The 18,092-nt window shown below is 41.1% G+C and overlaps 1 protein-coding gene across 2 annotated transcripts in view; it reads right to left on the reverse strand.

Moving 5' to 3' along the window:
- Positions 1-18,092, reverse strand: part of stxbp5b (syntaxin binding protein 5b (tomosyn)) — a 49,612-nt gene that overhangs the window by 10,568 nt on the left and 20,952 nt on the right. For both annotated transcript variants that reach the window (XM_084182536.1, XM_084182537.1), the window contains exons 9-23: positions 17,342-17,420; positions 17,038-17,192; positions 15,313-15,385; positions 14,928-15,075; positions 14,677-14,744; positions 14,482-14,522; positions 14,080-14,306; positions 10,856-11,043; positions 10,468-10,593; positions 9,877-10,028; positions 5,678-5,743; positions 5,423-5,485; positions 5,253-5,300; positions 4,257-4,307; positions 2,121-2,360 (exon numbers count right to left, since the gene is read on the reverse strand). In XM_084182536.1, coding sequence (XP_084038662.1) covers positions 2,121-2,360; positions 4,257-4,307; positions 5,253-5,300; positions 5,423-5,485; positions 5,678-5,743; positions 9,877-10,028; positions 10,468-10,593; positions 10,856-11,043; positions 14,080-14,306; positions 14,482-14,522; positions 14,677-14,744; positions 14,928-15,075; positions 15,313-15,385; positions 17,038-17,192; positions 17,342-17,420 — 1,725 coding nt within the window. The remainder of the gene's footprint in view (positions 1-2,120; positions 2,361-4,256; positions 4,308-5,252; positions 5,301-5,422; positions 5,486-5,677; positions 5,744-9,876; positions 10,029-10,467; positions 10,594-10,855; positions 11,044-14,079; positions 14,307-14,481; positions 14,523-14,676; positions 14,745-14,927; positions 15,076-15,312; positions 15,386-17,037; positions 17,193-17,341; positions 17,421-18,092) is intronic.

The following is an 18,092-nucleotide window of genomic DNA, read 5'->3' on the forward strand; positions in this document are numbered from 1 at the left end:
ACCTCTACATGCTTTGTAAGTAGGAAAACCTGCAAAATCGGCAGTGTATCAAATACTTGTTCTCCCCACTGTAAGCACATTTATAATGCTTTATGAGCTATGCTACACAATAGTCTGATCGGAGTACCTGGACAATAGAGACAGGTTAGACCTCTGAGGAAGTTTCTCACGCCTTCCTTCTCTAATGCAAACAAACTAATGCAAAAAAAAAACATTCGTATATTACAGTGCATTCGGACCCTTTGACTTTTTCCACATTTTGTTATGTTACAGCCTTATTCTAAAATTGATTAAATGGAGAAAAGTGTTTTTTCCCCTCAATCTACACACAATACCCCATAATGACAAACAAAAAGAGATGTTTGATCGGGTTCAAGTCCGGGCTCTGGCTGGGCCACTCAAGGACATTCAGAGACTTGTCCTGAAGCCACTCCTGCGTTGTCTTGGCTGTGTGCTTAGGGTCATTGTCCTGTTGGAAGGTGAACCTTCACCCCAGTCTGAGGCCCTGAGCTCTCTGGAGCAGGTTTTCATCAAGGATCTCTCTGTACTTTGCTCTTTCCCTCAATCCTGACAAGTCTCCCAGTCCCTGCCGCTGAAAAACATCCCCACAGGATGATGCTGCCACCACCATGCTTCACTGTAGGGATGGTGCCAGGTTTCCTCCAGATGTAACGCTTGGCATTCAGGCCAAAGAGTTCAATCTTGGTTTCATCAGACCAGAGAATCTTGTTTTTCATGGTCTGAGAGTCCTTTAGGTGCCTTTTGGCAAACTCCAAGCAGGCTGTCATGTGTCTTTTACTGAGGAGTGGCTTCCGTTTGGCCACTCTACCATAAAGACCTGATTGGTGGAGTGCTGCAGTGATGGTTGTCCTTCTGGAAGCTTCTCCCATCTCCACAAAGGAACTCTGGAGCTCTGTCAGAGTGACCATCAGGTTCTTGGTCACCTCCCTGACCAAGGCCCTTCTCCCCCGATTGCTCAGTTTGGCTGGGTGGCCAGCTCTAGGAAGAGTCTTGGTGGTTTCAAACTTCTTCCATTTAAGAATGATGGAGGCCACTGTGTTCTTGGGGACCTTCAACGCTGCAGACATTTTTTGGTACCCTTCCCCAGATCTGTGCCTCGACACAATCCTGTCTCGGAGCTCTACGGACAATTCCTTCGACCTCATGGCTTGGTTTTTGCTCTGACATGCACTGTCAACTGTGGGATCTTATATAGACAGGTGTGTGCTTTTCCAAATCATTTCCAATCAATTGAATTTACCACAGGTGGACTCCAATCAAGTTGTAGAAACATCTCAAGGATGATCAATGGAAACAGGATGCACCTGAGCTCAATTTCCAGTCTCATAGCAAAGTGTCTGAATACTTATGTAAATAAAGGTATCCGTTTCTAACTTTTTTAAATTTGCTAACATTTCTAAAAACCTGTTTCCGCTTTGTCATTATGGGGTATTGTGTGTAGGTAGATTGAGGATTTTTTAAAAATTTAATCCATTTTAGAATAAGGCTTTAACGTAACAAAATGTGGAAAAAGGGAAGGGGTCTGAATACTTTCCGAATGCACTGTATATATTTGTGTTAATATATAATTTGCTGATAACCTGCAGTAACATTGTACACCACTAGGGGTCCCCAAACACCAGTTTGGGAACCACTGCTTTAATTTTTTTACATTAAAATGTTTTGTCATTTACCAGACGCTCTTATCCAGAGCGACCTTACAGTTAGTGAGAGCATACATTTACATACTGGCCCCCCGTGGGAAACGAACCCACAACCCTGGCGTTGCAAGCGCCATGCTCTACCAACTGAGCTACAGGGGGCAAAGAAACATTGGTGGCCGCAAGCTATTCCTTCCAGTTACATCCAGATTCGGCACAATGAGGGTGGTGGTAATGCTTCTGCTTACATCACAGAGATGGTTCAGTGAACCGGCTCGTGTGAATAATTAACCTTCTCTGAGACCTGAAAAGTTGGATTGGCTTCCTGAGCACCATTCATTGTCTTGTCATTAAAACTTACCATGGCTGCCCTATGGGCCATTGTCAAAAGTAGTGCACTACATGGAATAGGGTGCAATTTTGGACGCAAGCCTAGCTCATATCAGCAAGCACGCTTACCACAAGATGATACTCTGACAGGTTGCTGAAGCCTCTGGTCCCCTGTGGGTGGCAGGATTAGAGCCAGGGCCAGAACAGTGCCCTGGGTAGTGCCCACCCACAGGCTGGGGCTGCCACTGCTGTCTGTCTTCCTGGGGAAACTCTCACTGAAGTGGAAGGAGGAGATGGCCTCGCGGGACTCCCGCTCTATACTGGTCACACTGGAGCTCCTCGAGCGGCTGAACAACCTGTCCTTGGCATCTGGATGGTGGCCCACAGAGGACAAATAGAGAGAGGGGAAGTGAGGGATAATACGAAAGTGGATACTTTGATTTAGTAGGAAAAGGAAAATAGGAGTGGTTAATAATCCTTGGACACACCAACGGAAGGTTAGATCTGTGTACTTCATGTAGATGCTCTGAAATTCAGGAGAAGTCCTGCATTGTCTTATGAGCAAGTTAGTTATACAGAGGTACATCCAAGCTAGAGAGAATGAGAAACCATCACATTTCTTCACAATGCACACAAGGAGCAGCACATGAAACACCTACCCAACTACAGTAGCACAAAATAAAGACAATTCCAGAGAAACCACATGGCCTTTTATCATTAAGAGATTACCAGAGATCGTGTTAATTTTGATTCCAAAACAACAAATATGTGAAAACATTTTGACAAATAAGTTCAGTGCCTAATTCACCTACAGTAGAACCCTGGCCAATTACCCAAAGAAAGTGTATTCTCAATGTGAAACGTCAAAAAAATCCATACCGTATGCAGTACCTCACTTGAGACAGGAAGGGGCATTACTTTACTACAGTATGAGTGGCAGTTTGAATAGCATGGGAAAAACATGTCAAACCATAGATGACTCATCTTTGTGTCTGTCCCATTATGGTGTCTGTGAGAGCGGGGGCAGCCCCATTGAGGCCATCTCCATTTTGAAGTAGTCCATTTTTCTTCTACTACTTCTATGAGTTGGTAAACAAACTAAAAGGGTGCAAACTGCCACCTGGAGTGTGTTGTTTGAACAGTTATGAAGCCAAGGTTGGCGATTTACTGCCACATGCAGTTATGGAACGTTTGCTCACGAGTTTAATGTCTCATCCCTTCTGGTGACCTGGATGGAATGTGATCCTTCCTTAACCCATAGGAAGTCCCACCCAGTTGACTGCTTAAAAATGGTGAAAGCCCTCAATGATAATGTCCATGCAAAAACAGGTTATTTCCAAGTAGTGATCATTATCCATCTCTGTGTCAAACACATTGCTGCATTCAACACACGTTTCAGAGAAATAAACAAGAAAATCAGGATTTTCAACACTGAGTGCAGACAGTAACTGAAGAACTTCCTCAAAAACAAAACAAGGGAACCAACAAGTCAGTCAGTGAGACAGTTGGCGTTAATGTTCAAAGTTCACAAACAGCTAACAGGAGGCCTTAGCAGAAGTGGTGGGGGTTAGTACCAGTACAAGTTTTCCCACTGCAGCCCAAGTCAATGGCACCCTATTCCCTATACAGTGCACTACTTTTGACCAGAGCCCTATGTGGGCCCTGGTCAAAAGTAGTGCACTATATAGAAAATAGGGTGCCATTTCAGATGCAGACCCCATGCCTGGTCCACTCAGTGACGTCAGGGACTGAGAGAGTCCTTTGTTGGGAAAGAGACTTCCTGGGCTCCTTGCCCTCCTTCATACAATAAAAGCGCTTCTTATATGGGAGAGAGTGCTGGCGTCGCACCCTCTCCTCTGCTCAGAGAGGACGAGGGCAAACAGAGAGTACGTGTCTCAGTTTACCAGATTACAAGATAACAGCATTTCAATTTTGCACATTCACAGTGTCTTTCTTACTGGTTAGGTTTAGCCTGGTGGAACAAGCCTGATCGTGCGATAGCACACAATTCTGTTGTAATGGTAAACGCAGCTATCAGGCTGGTTCAACCAGGCTAGGGCTACACTCTCACAAACAAACCAACATTTGGCAGCCTACATAAGCATTCTCCTTATGTAGGCTACCACTCTCACAAACAAACCAACATTTATGAACATTGAAAATGTAAGGAAAGTTTGTGGTAATTTAGAAGTGGGAATGGAACAGCACCTGAAAAGTCAAAGGGCTACCAGGGAATGTAAACAACACTAAGTTATAAGGGCTTACCCAGGTCTGTCTTTTGATCCGTAGGCGAGCTAATTTTCCTTGACATCTTGGCTGCAAGAACAAATTAATAAATTATAACTCTTTACAAATTAATACAAGCTAAATGAATGTCAAACGCATTGATCTCCCTTAACATTTTTAAACTGGCCATTTAAAATGCTACTTGTTTTGATCGCTTTCAGCAATTTGTCATCTGTCATTCATTGGCAAAAAGCATGAGAGGAGAATGTAGAATTAGCATTTATACTCAGAGGCAGCTGGTTATTGAGTGCATCATGCCTAACAGCCAGGCTATGAGGAGAGAAGTAAGTGCCCTCTCTCACACAGTCAACACGAGCCTAGCATTATCATACACACAGCCTGTAATGTCAAACAAAGCAAGAGGTAGACAAGAACAAGAGATTGAATTCTGGTTATTGTTACAATGGAAGACTGGAAAGGAGAGAGAGGAAAAATCATTCAACTCAAGTACCAAGGTCCTGTAATAAAAATATGTATATTTTTTGTTAAACCAAATATTACGTTATTCTATTGATGAACATTGCCACATTCCCAATACCTCAAATTTGTTAGAAATTAGTATGAGATTAATAATCAGAATTACTATACGTTTGAACCAGTGAAAATGTGCACCTCTTGTAGATTTGAGTGATTTTGCAAAAAGTTTTGTGATCTTTATTTCACATTTTATTCCCTTTAGAGAGAACATGTGCTACTGTGATTTTACTCTAGTGCAAAACGCATAGTAAATTACATCCTAAGAGAGACATGTGGAGACCCCTCTATCTATCGTCCATTTGACAAAGTGCAGAGGATAATTTTTGATAGACCATCAGCCACCTTGTGATTGACAACAAGAACCCACAGATTGAGAGCGTGCATCTTCTCCATCATCATCATTAGCACGTTGGATTAGAGCACAGCCTTGGTTAGAAGCCCAGTGAAGTCGGTAAGAGAGAAAGCAGTAGAGTTTATAACACAGGGATCATACACTACCAAAGTCATTGGCAACCGTCTTGGAAAACCGCCTGCTTTTGGATTTCACTGCAAATGCGTTTTAAAAAGACAAAGGCAAATGTAAAATTGCATTGCATTGCCGACGGCCAGAACATTTGGTAAGAATGAAGCTCTGTAGATCTTGTAGATTTATCAATGTAATACAGTACCCTTCTCTATGAACCTTTGCTGTTTGTGTTCATCGTCTGAATTGGTGGGTGACGTAGAGCCTACTGTATATGGCAACAACAACACTTCAGTTGACACGTTAGTGGACATCAACCCTTTCAACACTCCTTTACTGAATTGATACCCAAAAGCAGCCAGTAAATAGATACATCAAACAATCTAATTTGTACTTCTTCAAGAAAAGGGTAGATTTTTTTGTTGTTGTATTATCCAGTAATGGAGAATGACATTTTTACCTGACGTTGGTGATTTGTTGCTTTTCTCCTCTAAAGCGTTGTTTCCATGGTTGTTATCACCGAGAGCTGTGGAGAACAGACATGACTTACACCAACGTGTTGTTATCACAGAGCTGTAGAGAACAAACATGTCTAAGACCAACGTGTCGTTATCACAGAGCTGTGGAGAAAAGACATGTCTTAGACCAACGTGTTCTCTACAGTGAAGACTGCTGCTCACCGTCATCTAGCCTCAAAGAGAGCTTAAGACGTGCATAGTGCTGAAAAGTCTGAGGCAAGTAACTATGGTATGAGCAGCTTTTTAACTGAGCTGATAGATATTAAAGGCTGTCAATAATTGATTTATTTTCCCCATTCCTCCATGTGACTATCATTTGAAAATCATATTCTCTGTCCAGTTAAGCTACTTATTCATACACTTTTAAATAAGTGACAGCTAAAATATGTTGTCTGAGTGCATAAAAACGAATGGTTATCGAAACAGATTGAAGATTGAAGAGAGAGAGAGATGGAGAGCGAGAAGACAGTGTGATAAACATGAGATGACTTACGGGAGTTAGAAGGACGAGAAGTCTGTTTCACAGACTTATAAAAGATAGAAAGGCGGGACATGCAAGACGTCACAGTCACAGGCGGAATGTCTTTGTCTTTACAAGGCCATAGAGAGAGACCAACATAAAGGGAGAGCAACAGTAAAGAAAGGTAAGACAAAACATTGATAAAAAAATCCTAAGAATAGAAAAAAGCCAAGGAACTCAGAGGCTAGCAACTGGGTCGTTCCACCAATTCGGTGCCTTTTGATAAGTGTAACTTGGTTAAAAAAAAACAGTTTGATTTCACCTAATTGTTTTAAAAAATCATAAAGAGCACATGTTCAACCTAAAAAACATGTTTTCCCATCAAGAGGTTCAATAAAAAAATAATACTATAGTAAGTGCCTATTAAGTGCCAAATAAAGTAACAGGGTTGATGATTTCATCTTAAATCAGCCATAAATCCCCTTTTTGACAGGGGGAATTGAAGCTTGTTGTGTGCAACAGGGAGTGGCAATTGAATGAAAGCTTCCCCCCCAAAATGTAAATTGTTAAAACATTTCTAGCCTGTCTATCTATGGGTAACAGGGTTGACGCGTTATGCTCGACCCGCTCAGTTTTGAAAATGGCCAAAAAGAGTAGAACCAGCTCACCTGCTTTTACACTATGATTTGACTATTAGAAGTTCAATGTTTCTTTTGAAAAAAATATTTTTAAAGGAATAGTTTCACCATATTAAAACGAGAGTTCACCTCACGTAACAGGGTTGACCTCAAAATGAGGGACAGATGTAAATTAATCACTAATTACACTAAATAAATAATTATCTTCAGAAATGAATTTGTCAAACAACAAAATAACTAGGGCTTTACAATGATGATGAAAACTTGGGAGACATTTGGGGGTAAGTGGGTTAAAATCTTCCTAGAAGTCACAGAGGGTTCGCGAAAGGACATGTCACAATGCAGAATTTTGCAGATTTTTTGAATTCTCGATGTGGTCTATATTGAAGGGCACTTCATTAAATATAACAGGCTTTTAAAACTCAATATTGGTGCACAAGCTCTACTTAAAATATCAAATGGACGCAAAAGGCACTCTTTTCGTGGAACGACCCATCTGCATTCCCTAATTAATTTACTGTTTTCAAACAATCCCACCGTTTATAGATTTGTAAATGGTATTTTTCTACAAATCCAATCAATACAAGATGTTAGAATAGATTTGTGAATGAAATTGAAAGTTACATCCGACTGTAGTCAATGAATGTGTAATACAGAGTTTTGAATCCAGTGCTGACCCTCTGAAGCCTCACTGAGCATAAGATGAATGAACATATACAGAAGAGCACGAGTGGAAGGAGTACAAGACAGAGAGGACAGAGAGAGATGAGAAAGAGGGGAGAGAGAAAGCAAGAGAGCGAGAGAACATGAGTGGGGGAACGACAGGACTAGGGTTGCAAAGAGAGGGTATATTACTGGAAACTTTCTAAGTTTACCAGTAAACTACCAGAATTTGGGTATCTTAAAATGTTGGTATCACAAGACATCTAGTGGCCCTTTTGGGTCCTTCAGATTTTTACAGGGGTCTGTAATTATCTCTGATCTCTTTTGACAATATCACAATATAATTTTTGCACTAGTAACTGCCCCAAAATGGCAGTATTTTCTTTCATAGCTTATTCTCCATCTTCTTTTTAAATAGGAAGCCAAGATGTTTTCAGCACTTTTAGTTCCACGACTGATCAACACTTGTTTTCTCAAGACTCTCATGGTGTGGAATAGAGATGGTGCATCTTTTGTTGACCAATAAGAAGGCTGCACCATTAAATGCAATTTTGTGTGTGCCCAATAAAACTTTGGGGAAAAAATATTGTTAAACACTATCATTACACTATTAATGTAGACATTTTCTGAAATTACAATGGAAAAAATATTACATATAGCACCTTTAATATTATTACATTGTATTGCATTACGCCCTATAAACTTACTCCACGAATCCCTTGGCCAGAATTAGTTGAATCTGTTGTTGTTAGTAATTTAAAAAATGGAATGTACATTTTTTTTTTTTTTTTTTCTGTCCGCGGACCCCCTGCAGTACCTACGTGGCACGGGCAGAGCCCACTCATGATGAGCATGTTTCTCTGGGTTTCTACTGAGCCACTGAACAGTGTGTGAGGCCTGCACCTCTAGCCAGCTCGGTGACTGGCTTTAAGAGTCATAGACAGACAGGCCCAAAAGTATTTGAACAGTGACACATGTTTTGTTTCTGTACTCCAGCACTTTGGAATTGAAATGATACAATGACTATGAGGTTAAAGTGCGGACTGTAACTTTAAGTTGAGGGTATTTTCATCCATATCGGGTGAACCGTTTAGAAGTTACAGCACTTTTTGTACATAGCCAGCCCATTCTAGGGAACCAAAAGTATTGGGACAAATTCACTTATATGGGTATTAAAGTAGTCAAAAGTGTAGTACTTGGTCCAATATTCCTAGCATGCAATGACTTCATCAAACTTGTGACTCTACAAACTAGCATCCACATTAATGTAAAAGTCTTCAGAAACAAAATTCTATTCTTATTTACAATAAATTGACAACGCATTATTTACCGTTAATTTTCATTGGGCACCAAATAATCTGAAACACTACCAAAACAAACTACAAATGCATCGAACAAGTTTGTAGAGTCACAAGCTTGATGTAGTCATTGCGTGCTAGGAATATAGGACCAAATACTAAACTTTTGACTACAGCACGTTAATATACATAAGTCAATTTGTCCCAATATTTTTGGTCCTCTAAAATTGGGGGACTATATACAGAAAGTGCTGTAATTTCTAAACGGTTCACCCGATATGGATGAAAATACCCTCAAATTAAAATCTGGCAGTCTGCACTTTAAGGGCTCTGTGATTGTTTTCCATTAAAATGGTCAAAAACGAACAAAAATAACTTCTTAGCAAAGAGCAATTTCTCAAGCAAGAATTTTGCTAGGAATGTCTGGGAGTGGTTTGAGTGGGGAGGGGAAAACTAGCTGTTATTGGCAGAGAGGTTTGGAACTCATTCTGATTATGGTGATGTCACCAGGCAGGCCAAAATTCCATCCCACCAAAACAGGCTGAAATTTCAGGCGGCCTTTTCAAACAGCTCTTACACTAAAAGGACATTATCATTTTCACAATATTATTCTAACCTTATTTAAAACACAGGAAAATCTATTTTTGATTGCACAGGGCCTTTAACCTCAGTCATTGTGTCATTTCAAATCCAAAGTACTGGAGAACAGAGCCAAAACAACAACAAAAATGGTCAATGTCCCAATACTTTTGGACCTCACTGTATATACAGTAGCTGTGTTGTCATTCGATCCCCTGGCTTTGACTATCAATACCTTTCAGTCCGGACTACAACTCACTTGACATCACATTACTATACTAATCCCTTTCATGACGCCATCAAGTGGGGGCTCTAGGGAACATACTTAAGTGATTATCCCCTGCTGCAAGAAAAAAAAACACACAAAACAATCGCAAAAGGAAGATATGGTAGTCTTTCTGATTCTACTTTCTGTGCAAAATACTCCCTTTCTCATTTCTGGGAACATACATGCCTTAGCCTACTCAACATTAAGATCAGAAAGAGTTCAGGGAACCCCTCACCCCCAGATGGCTGTCGTGTCTTGCGAGGCGACCGAGACGGTCTCTGGTAGGGGTCTGAGGGACTGTACAGCTCTGATGTGCCCATGTTCAGGAGGAGGGTCTTCTGAAGGTAGTCCACTATAGCCAGACCGTTGCTGTTGCCAAACACCACACTGAGGGAAAAGATTATGCTATCATTTCTTACTGAACTCATCTGCAGTTTTATAAACAACACAAAGGTTTTCAGCCCCTAAGGCAGGGGTGTCAAACTCATTCCATGGAGGGCCTAGTGTCTGCAGGTTTTAGTTTTTTCCTTTCAATTAAGACAACCAGGTGAGGGCAGTTCCTTACTAATTAGTGACCTTAATTCATCAATCAAGTACAAGGGAGGAGTGAAAACCCGCAGACACTCTGCCCTCCGTGGAATGAGTTTGACACGTGTGCCCTAAGGCAACCAATAAAGCCTTTGATGCAGTTACAGTATATTCCCTTTGTGTATGATCTCTGCATGAATACAACTGCAGGTGATGTGTCTAATGTACATCTTGACCATCAAGAGTGCAGTGGTTCGTGCTGACAGACAGACAGGCAGGCAGACAGACGTAGACTTACAGTCCGTATGAGGAGTTGACATCCAGGCTGGTGATCTGCTGAGGCGGCTCCCCACTAACCCAGACCAGCTGAATGACCAGCTCCACCTGGTAACCCGGAGACTGCTTCAGAGGGGTGCTCCGGACCCTGCAGGGAAACAACACATCAGGATTAGACGACATGCGGTGTGAAAGGTACATACTGTAGTGTACCTAGATACACATCTACACTACCATCTATTATTCACATGCATTTGTATCTGCATTAATCTTATATACAAATAGCCTACTTATTATATTATCTTCATGGATGGTACTTTTTGTAATAAAACACTATATTGGAGTTTTGGAGTCTACAATTGAAATGTCAATGCCAGGCAGGAAAAGAACATGAACTGTTTGGTTCGTACTTGAGGCATGGTACATTATCCCGGGGCCCGTCATCGGTGGTGGAGGGCTGGGTCTCAGGGAGGTCTCCCTCCTGGGTTGGGCAGGAGGAGGAGGGGGGTACTGGGGTAGATGGGGTGGGAGGATGCTCTCCTGCAGGGTCTGGAGAATCCACATCATTCAGCTCACACTGCATACGCACCTCCAACAGCTGAGACAGACAACAAATGTTACATTTTTTTTTATTTTAGTAATTTAGCAGACACTCTTATCCAGAGCTATTTACAGTTATAATTAGGGCCCTGTGTTTTGGATTATCATGTCACATGACCTAGAGTTGAACCTTTACAAATGAGAATTACACCAAAAATGAAAGCAATTGTCTGAGGATGGTGCTGGACCATAAAAAGAAAAGGGGAAAGTAAGATGAAAAACCTTTAAATAAAGGTTAAAATCCAGGTCATGTGACAATGCCCAAAACACAGGGCCCTAATGATAATATCTAGTCATAAACATGAACTCTAATAGCAGGAGACATGGAAAATCAGAGGGAAATATTGGTTTTGGAAATAGGTAAAGTTCACGATTTTATGACTAGAGGATGATGTCAGAAAAGCAGGAATTCCAGATTAGTCATGTAAAAAAACACATCCCTGTAATACAACCCACACATCCTGATATACAGTCAGGCCCGGCGGAGTGCTGAAAAACAGTATTTGGCACTCCCTCTCATTATCCTCTTCTTGCTGGCCCATTGTTGTTTCGACCACATATTGTTTCAGATTACTACTCACTACTCTTTGCCGTTTGCTTTGAGCGGGGGTGTCCGTGTGCTTGTATTTCTCCCATAACTCATCAAACTGCATCTGCCTTGCAGGAATATTCCAGTCACTCTCTGCCTTTGAACCACGCGCTACAAAATGCCTGTTTTCTCCCCTCATCCCCGAGGTCGTCAGGCACTAACGGAGGCGTCGGTGCTTGTAATATACTGGCGGTACTGCTGCTAGGTTCGGTCTTGGCGGCTGCAGGCCCCTCCTTGGGTTGGTTACCTCCTATGTCACCAGGCTGCAAGACGGTTGCGCAGGTGCCTTTGCTGCTGGGCTCGGCGGCCTTGGCCTCTGTGGCAGGCTTCTCCCCCTCCCCGCCGCTTTGATCAGATGCTGCCATTGTGCCCTGGCGAAGGCACTTTCTAATATCCATCATACTATCAGCTACCTACCTAACTGTTAACATTAGCATAATTCCATCCAGCTGCGCGTTTTTTTTTCGTAGTACGTAACTTTGAAAGTAAACCTAAACGGTGAAATTGACCCGCACTTCTACTGTGAAGTTTTTTTCAAACTGTAAAATGTGTATGACGTACGTATGATGCGTGCAAGGGAGTTGCATGAATGAAGCATACACAACAAATCGGTTGGGAATGACGGAGGGGGCAGATTGTGGGACAGAAAAGGGATACAAAACTGAGGTGGCACAATATTCCAACTAAGGGGACATTGCCCCCTTTTGCACCCTCGTGGCGCCGGGCCTGTATACAGTACCTACAGTGCCTTGCAAAAGTATTCATCCCCCTTGGCGTTTTTCCTATTTTGTTGCATTACAACCTGTAATTTAAATTTATTTTTATTTGGATTTCATGTAATGGACATACACAAAATAGTCAAAATTGGTGAAGTGAAATGCAAAAAAGAACTTGTTTAAAAGAATTCTAAAAAATTAATAACGGAAAAGTAGTGCGTGCATATGTATTCACCCCCTTTGCTATGAAGCCCCTAAATAAGATCTGGTGCAACCAATTACCTTCAGAAATCACATAATTAGTTAAATAAAGTCCACCTGTGTACAATCTAAGTGTCACATGATCTGTCACATGATCTCAGTATATATACGCCTGTTCTGAAAGGCCCCAGAGTCTACAACACCACTAAGCAAGGGGCACCACCAAGCAAGAGGCACCATGAAGACCAAGGAGTTCTCCAAACAGGTCAGGGACAAAGTTGTGGAGAAGTACAGATCAGGGTTGGGTTATAAAAAAATATCTGAAACTTTGAACATCCCACGGAGCACCATTAAATCCATTATTCAAAAAGGGAAAGAATATGGCACCACAACAAACCTGCCAAGAAAGGGCCGCCCACCAAAACTCATGGACCAGGCAAGGAGGGCATTAATCAGAGAAGCAACAAAGAGACCAAAGTTAACCATGAAGGAGCTGCAAAGCTCCACAGCGGAGATTGGAGTATCTGTCCATAGGACAACTTTAAGACGTACACTCCACAGAGCTGGGCTTTACGGAAGAGTGGCCAGAAAAAAGCCATTGCATAAAGAAAAAAATAAGCGAACACGTTTGGTGTTCGCCAAAAGGCATGTGGGAGACTCCCCAAACATATGGAAGAAGATACTCTGGTCAGATGAGTCTAAGATTGAGCTTTTTGGCCATCAAGGAAAACGCTATGTCTGGCGCAAACCCAACACCTCTCATCACCCCGAGAACACCATCCCCACAGTGAAGCATGGTGGTGGCAGCATCATGCTGTGGGGATGTTTTTCATCGGCAGGGACTGGGAAACTGGTCAGAATTGAAGGAATGATGGAAGGCGCTAAATACAGGGAAATTCTTGAGGGAAATCTGTTTCAGTCTTCCAGAGATTTGAGACTGGGACGGAGGTTCACCTTCCAGCAGGACAATGACCCTAAGCATACTGCTAAAGCAACACTCGAGTGTTTTAAGGGGAAACATTTAAATGTCTTGGAATGGCCTAGTCAAAGCCCAGACCTCAATCCAATTGAGAATCTGTGGTATGACTTAAAGATTGCTGTACACCAGCGGAACCCATCCAACTTGAAGGAGCTGGAGCAGTTTTGCCTTGAAGAATGGGAAAAAATCCCAGTGGCTGGATGTGTCAAGCTTATTAGAGACATACCCCAAGAGACTTGCAGCTGTAATTGCTGCAAAAGGTGGCTCTACAAAGTATTGACTTTGGGGGGGTGAATAGTTATGCACGCTCAAGTTCTGTTTTTTTGTCTTATTTCTTGTTTGTTTCACAAGAAAAAAGATTTTGCATCTTCAAAGTGGAGGCATGTTGTGTAAATCAAATGATACAAATCCCCCAACAATCCATTTTAATTCCAGGTTGTAAGGCAACAAATTAGGAAGAATATCAAGGGGGGTGAATACTTTCACATGCCACTGTATATTCAAAACGCGGCATTGGTATAATATTGAGAAACTGATTGCTACAGTTACCTGTACCACCTCAGTGGTTATTTCCTGTTTGCTGAACCTATAGATGATGACGTGGGCAGAGACTCCAGCCACACACAGCATCCTGCTCTCTGGGCACAACGACATGGTCTGGATGGCGAAGGGATCCTCATCCACTATCTCTGTGCTTGGCTTCTCCTCCTTACCACCCTTTAGAGCCTTCTCAAACACCTTAGCGGTCTTCAGCTTGTACAGTACTTGGAGCATTACTAGGACAAAGGAAGGGGGATTTTATAACGAACTATGAGAAATGACCTACAGGTATCATTGGGTCTACATATTGTACACAAATTAATTCCATTGCTTTACAAAAGGGACGAACCATTGTGGTATTCTTATTTCAGCCAATTATATATCGAAGGAATCAAATGAAACAACACTCACTTGCAGAAGCATCCCAAAACTTGATTGATCCATCAGCATGTCTGTTCATTGCAAAGAAGGAAAATTGGAACAGTTTTGTTTGTATATACATATTGTAAATACATCATCGAAATACAGTTTATGTTAGGTAAGCGTTGTGCACATAAACGTATAAAGAACTACGTTTCAGCCTTCATGTGTTCGTTAGGTACTCACCCAGTGACGATGATCTCAGGGTAGCTCAGTGTGCCTTGGCCCCAGTTACCACCACTTATTGGCCATTCCTGGAAATACAAAAAAGGCATTTACTACACAAATATACCCTTGTGACCACAGATACAGTCAAAGCCCTATTCCAATATTTTAAAAAAATTGTAAGCACATAACACATTTCTTAAGTGGGATAAAGCCATATTCAAATATATAACTATTTTATAACAGTTTTATTTTAAAGTGGGATACATTACCTTCTTACTGTAACCCTGTCTTTTTTGCCGGGAGCCCACAGAGTAAAGTGCAGGTATGAGTTCAGGAGGGCAGTCGGCAAAATACTCTACGCACGTCACTGGAGACTCGTGGATCGACAGAGGGTACGGGTTCTCAAATATTGGGTATCTGTCAATCAAAAGGGAAAAAGCTGTGGTTGTAAGACACTAGGACTTAGAAGAAGATTACTTTAGTGTCCAATGTACTTGGATGTCCAATGGAAACTTGTCTTCTGCTTTCATTCCAACCCCTCCCCCCTACTATATGTGAAGTTTGCAAACAGCAGACCATCGTTCCATGTATCGTGCCACCATAAGTAAACATGCAAGTAAGCACACAGTAGCCTACTGTAACTACAAGACTCACCCAATTTGTCTAAGGTCGATGACAACTAAATCCTTTTCCAAAAGGACAACTACAGCATAAGGTTCCTGGAAATCTGTGAGGAAGCAGAAAAAAAGGTAAAACATGTTAAAAAGAGTTAAACCATTAGAAAACGACAGCAAAGTCTTTATAAAGAAATCCTAATGACAGTGTTATATATTGAAGTATATTCGGTGCTTTCATAAATTACTCACACCCCTTGACTTTTCCCACATTTTGTTGTTTACATTTTTTAATAATTAATTAAAAATGAAAAGCTGAAATGTCTTGAGTCAATAAGTATTCAACCCCTTTGTTATGGCAAGCCTAAATAAGTTCAGGAGTAAAAACGTGCTTAACAAGTCACATAATAAGTTGCATGGACTCATTGTTTGTGCAATAATAGTGTTTAACATTACCTTTGAATGACTACCTCATCTCTGTACCCCACATACAATTATCTGTAAGGTCCCTAAGTCGAGCAGTGAATTTCAAACACAAATTCAAATCAATTCAAAGATGAGGGAGCTTTTCCAATGCCTCGCAAAGAAGGGCACCTATTGGTAGATAGGTAAAAAAAATAAAAAAATAAAAGACATTGAATATCCCTTTGAGCATGGTGAAGTCACTACAAAGATACAGGCGTCCTTCATAACTCAGTTGCCGGAGAGGAAGGAAACCGCTCAGGGATTTCACTATGAGGCCAATAGTGACTTTAAAACAGTTACATAGTCTAACGGCTGTGATAGGAGAAAACTGAGGCTGGATCAACAACATTAAAGTTACTCCACAATACTAACCTAATTGACTGAGTGAAAAGAAGGAAGCCTGTACAGAAGAAAAATATTCCAAAACATGCATCCTGTTTGCAACAAGGCACTAAAGTAATACTGCAAAAAATGTGGCAAAACAATTAACTTTTAGTCCAGAATAAAAAGTGTTATGTTTGGGGCAAATCCAATACAACACATTACTGAGTACCTCTCCTCATATTTTCAAGCATAGTGGTGGCTGCACCATGTTATGGGTATGTTTGTAATGGACTGGGGTGTATTTCAGGATAAAAAATAAACAAAATGGAGCTAAGCACTGGCAAAATCCTAGCATTCCACCAGACACTGGGAGATGAATTCACCTTTCAGCAGGACAATAACCTAAAACACAAGGCTAAATCCACACTGTAGTTGATTACAAAGAAGAAAGTGAATGTTCCTGAGTGGAGTAATTACAGTTTTGACTTAAATCTACTTGAAAATATATGGCAAGACCTGAAAATGGTTGTCCAGCAATGATCAGCAACCAATTTGACACAGCTTGAATAATTTTGAAAAGAATAATGGACAAATGTTGCACAATCCAGGTGTGGAAAGCTCTTAAAGACTCACAGCTGTAATAGCTGCCAAAGGTGCTTCTACAAAGTATGGACTCAGGGGTGTGAATACCTATGTAAAATTATATATTTCTGTATTTCATTTTCAATAAATTTGCAAAAAATTATACAAACATGTTTTCACTGTCATTATGGGGTATTGTGTGTAGATGGGTGAGAAAAAAAATATATTTAATCCATTTTGATTTCAGGCTGTAACAACAAAATGTGGAATAAGTCAACGGTTATGAATACTTTCTGAAGGCACGGTGGCTCTCAAAATGTATCAATATCCAATTTCAATTTCAAAAATGAATTTTTACAGCTATTTGCTTCCAAAGTATCAAACTGTAACTCACCATTAGGATAAGGTGTTTCGCAGAGCGTGAGGAAGTCTACGATGGGATAGTCCATCTCCAGGACGGCAGTACTCTTCCCATGCATCACCGTCAAACAGGCTCTCCTGCACCCTGTGTCATAGGACAGGCCTCCAGACATGACCATGAAGGCGTCCCTAGATAATAAACAAGTAAATTAAATAAATAAAACGAGACCAATATTATGGTCAGGCATGTCGCAGGACAGGCCCCCAGATGGCACCATGAGTGGGTCCCTGGAATAGCCTTTATTTATTATTGTTTATTAGGACAACCAACCACTCACCCAGCTCTTGTCGTTTTGTACTCCACTTTGAGGATAGGTTTGCATGGTTCTGGCTTCTTTCCATCCTTGGGCTCCTTACCTGAGAGGGAATTTTGCACACAAAAAACGTGATTTTCTGCACACAGATTAATACAACTAGTAAACACATGCATTTAAATGCACATGAACATATTGTACCTATAGTCTATCATCTGACTCCTTTGGGCGTGCTCAAATCAAATTTTATTTGTCACATGCGCTGAATTACAACAGGAATACAACCTTACCGTGAAATGCTTACTTACAAGCCCTTAACCAACATTCCAAAGTTTAAAAAAGTAAGTAAGAAAAAGTTGCTAAATAAACTAAACTAAAGGAAAAATAGTAACACAAAATAACATTCACAAGGCTATATACAGGGGGTACCGGTACCGAGTCAATGTGCAGGGGTACGGGTTAGTCAAAGTAATTGAGGTAATATGTACATGCAGGTAGGGGTAAAGTGACTATGCATAGATAATAAACAGAGAATGTGTGTGTGTGTGTGTGTATGTGTGTCTGTGTGCCGTCAATATGCATGTGTGTGTGTTTTGTGTGTGTGTGTGTGTGTGTGTGTGTGTGTTTGTGTGTTGGAGTGTCAGCGTAGTATGTGTGAGTGTGTGGTTAGAGTCCAGTGAGTGTACGTCGAGCCTGTGCAAAAAATAATAATAGATAATAATAAAATAAGGGGGTCAATACAAATAGTCCAGGTAGCCATTTGATTTACTGTTCA

The sequence above is a fragment of the Coregonus lavaretus genome, assembly GCF_964263955.1.
Source record: "Coregonus lavaretus genome assembly, chromosome: 18".
Taxonomy (NCBI): domain Eukaryota; kingdom Metazoa; phylum Chordata; class Actinopteri; order Salmoniformes; family Salmonidae; genus Coregonus; species Coregonus lavaretus.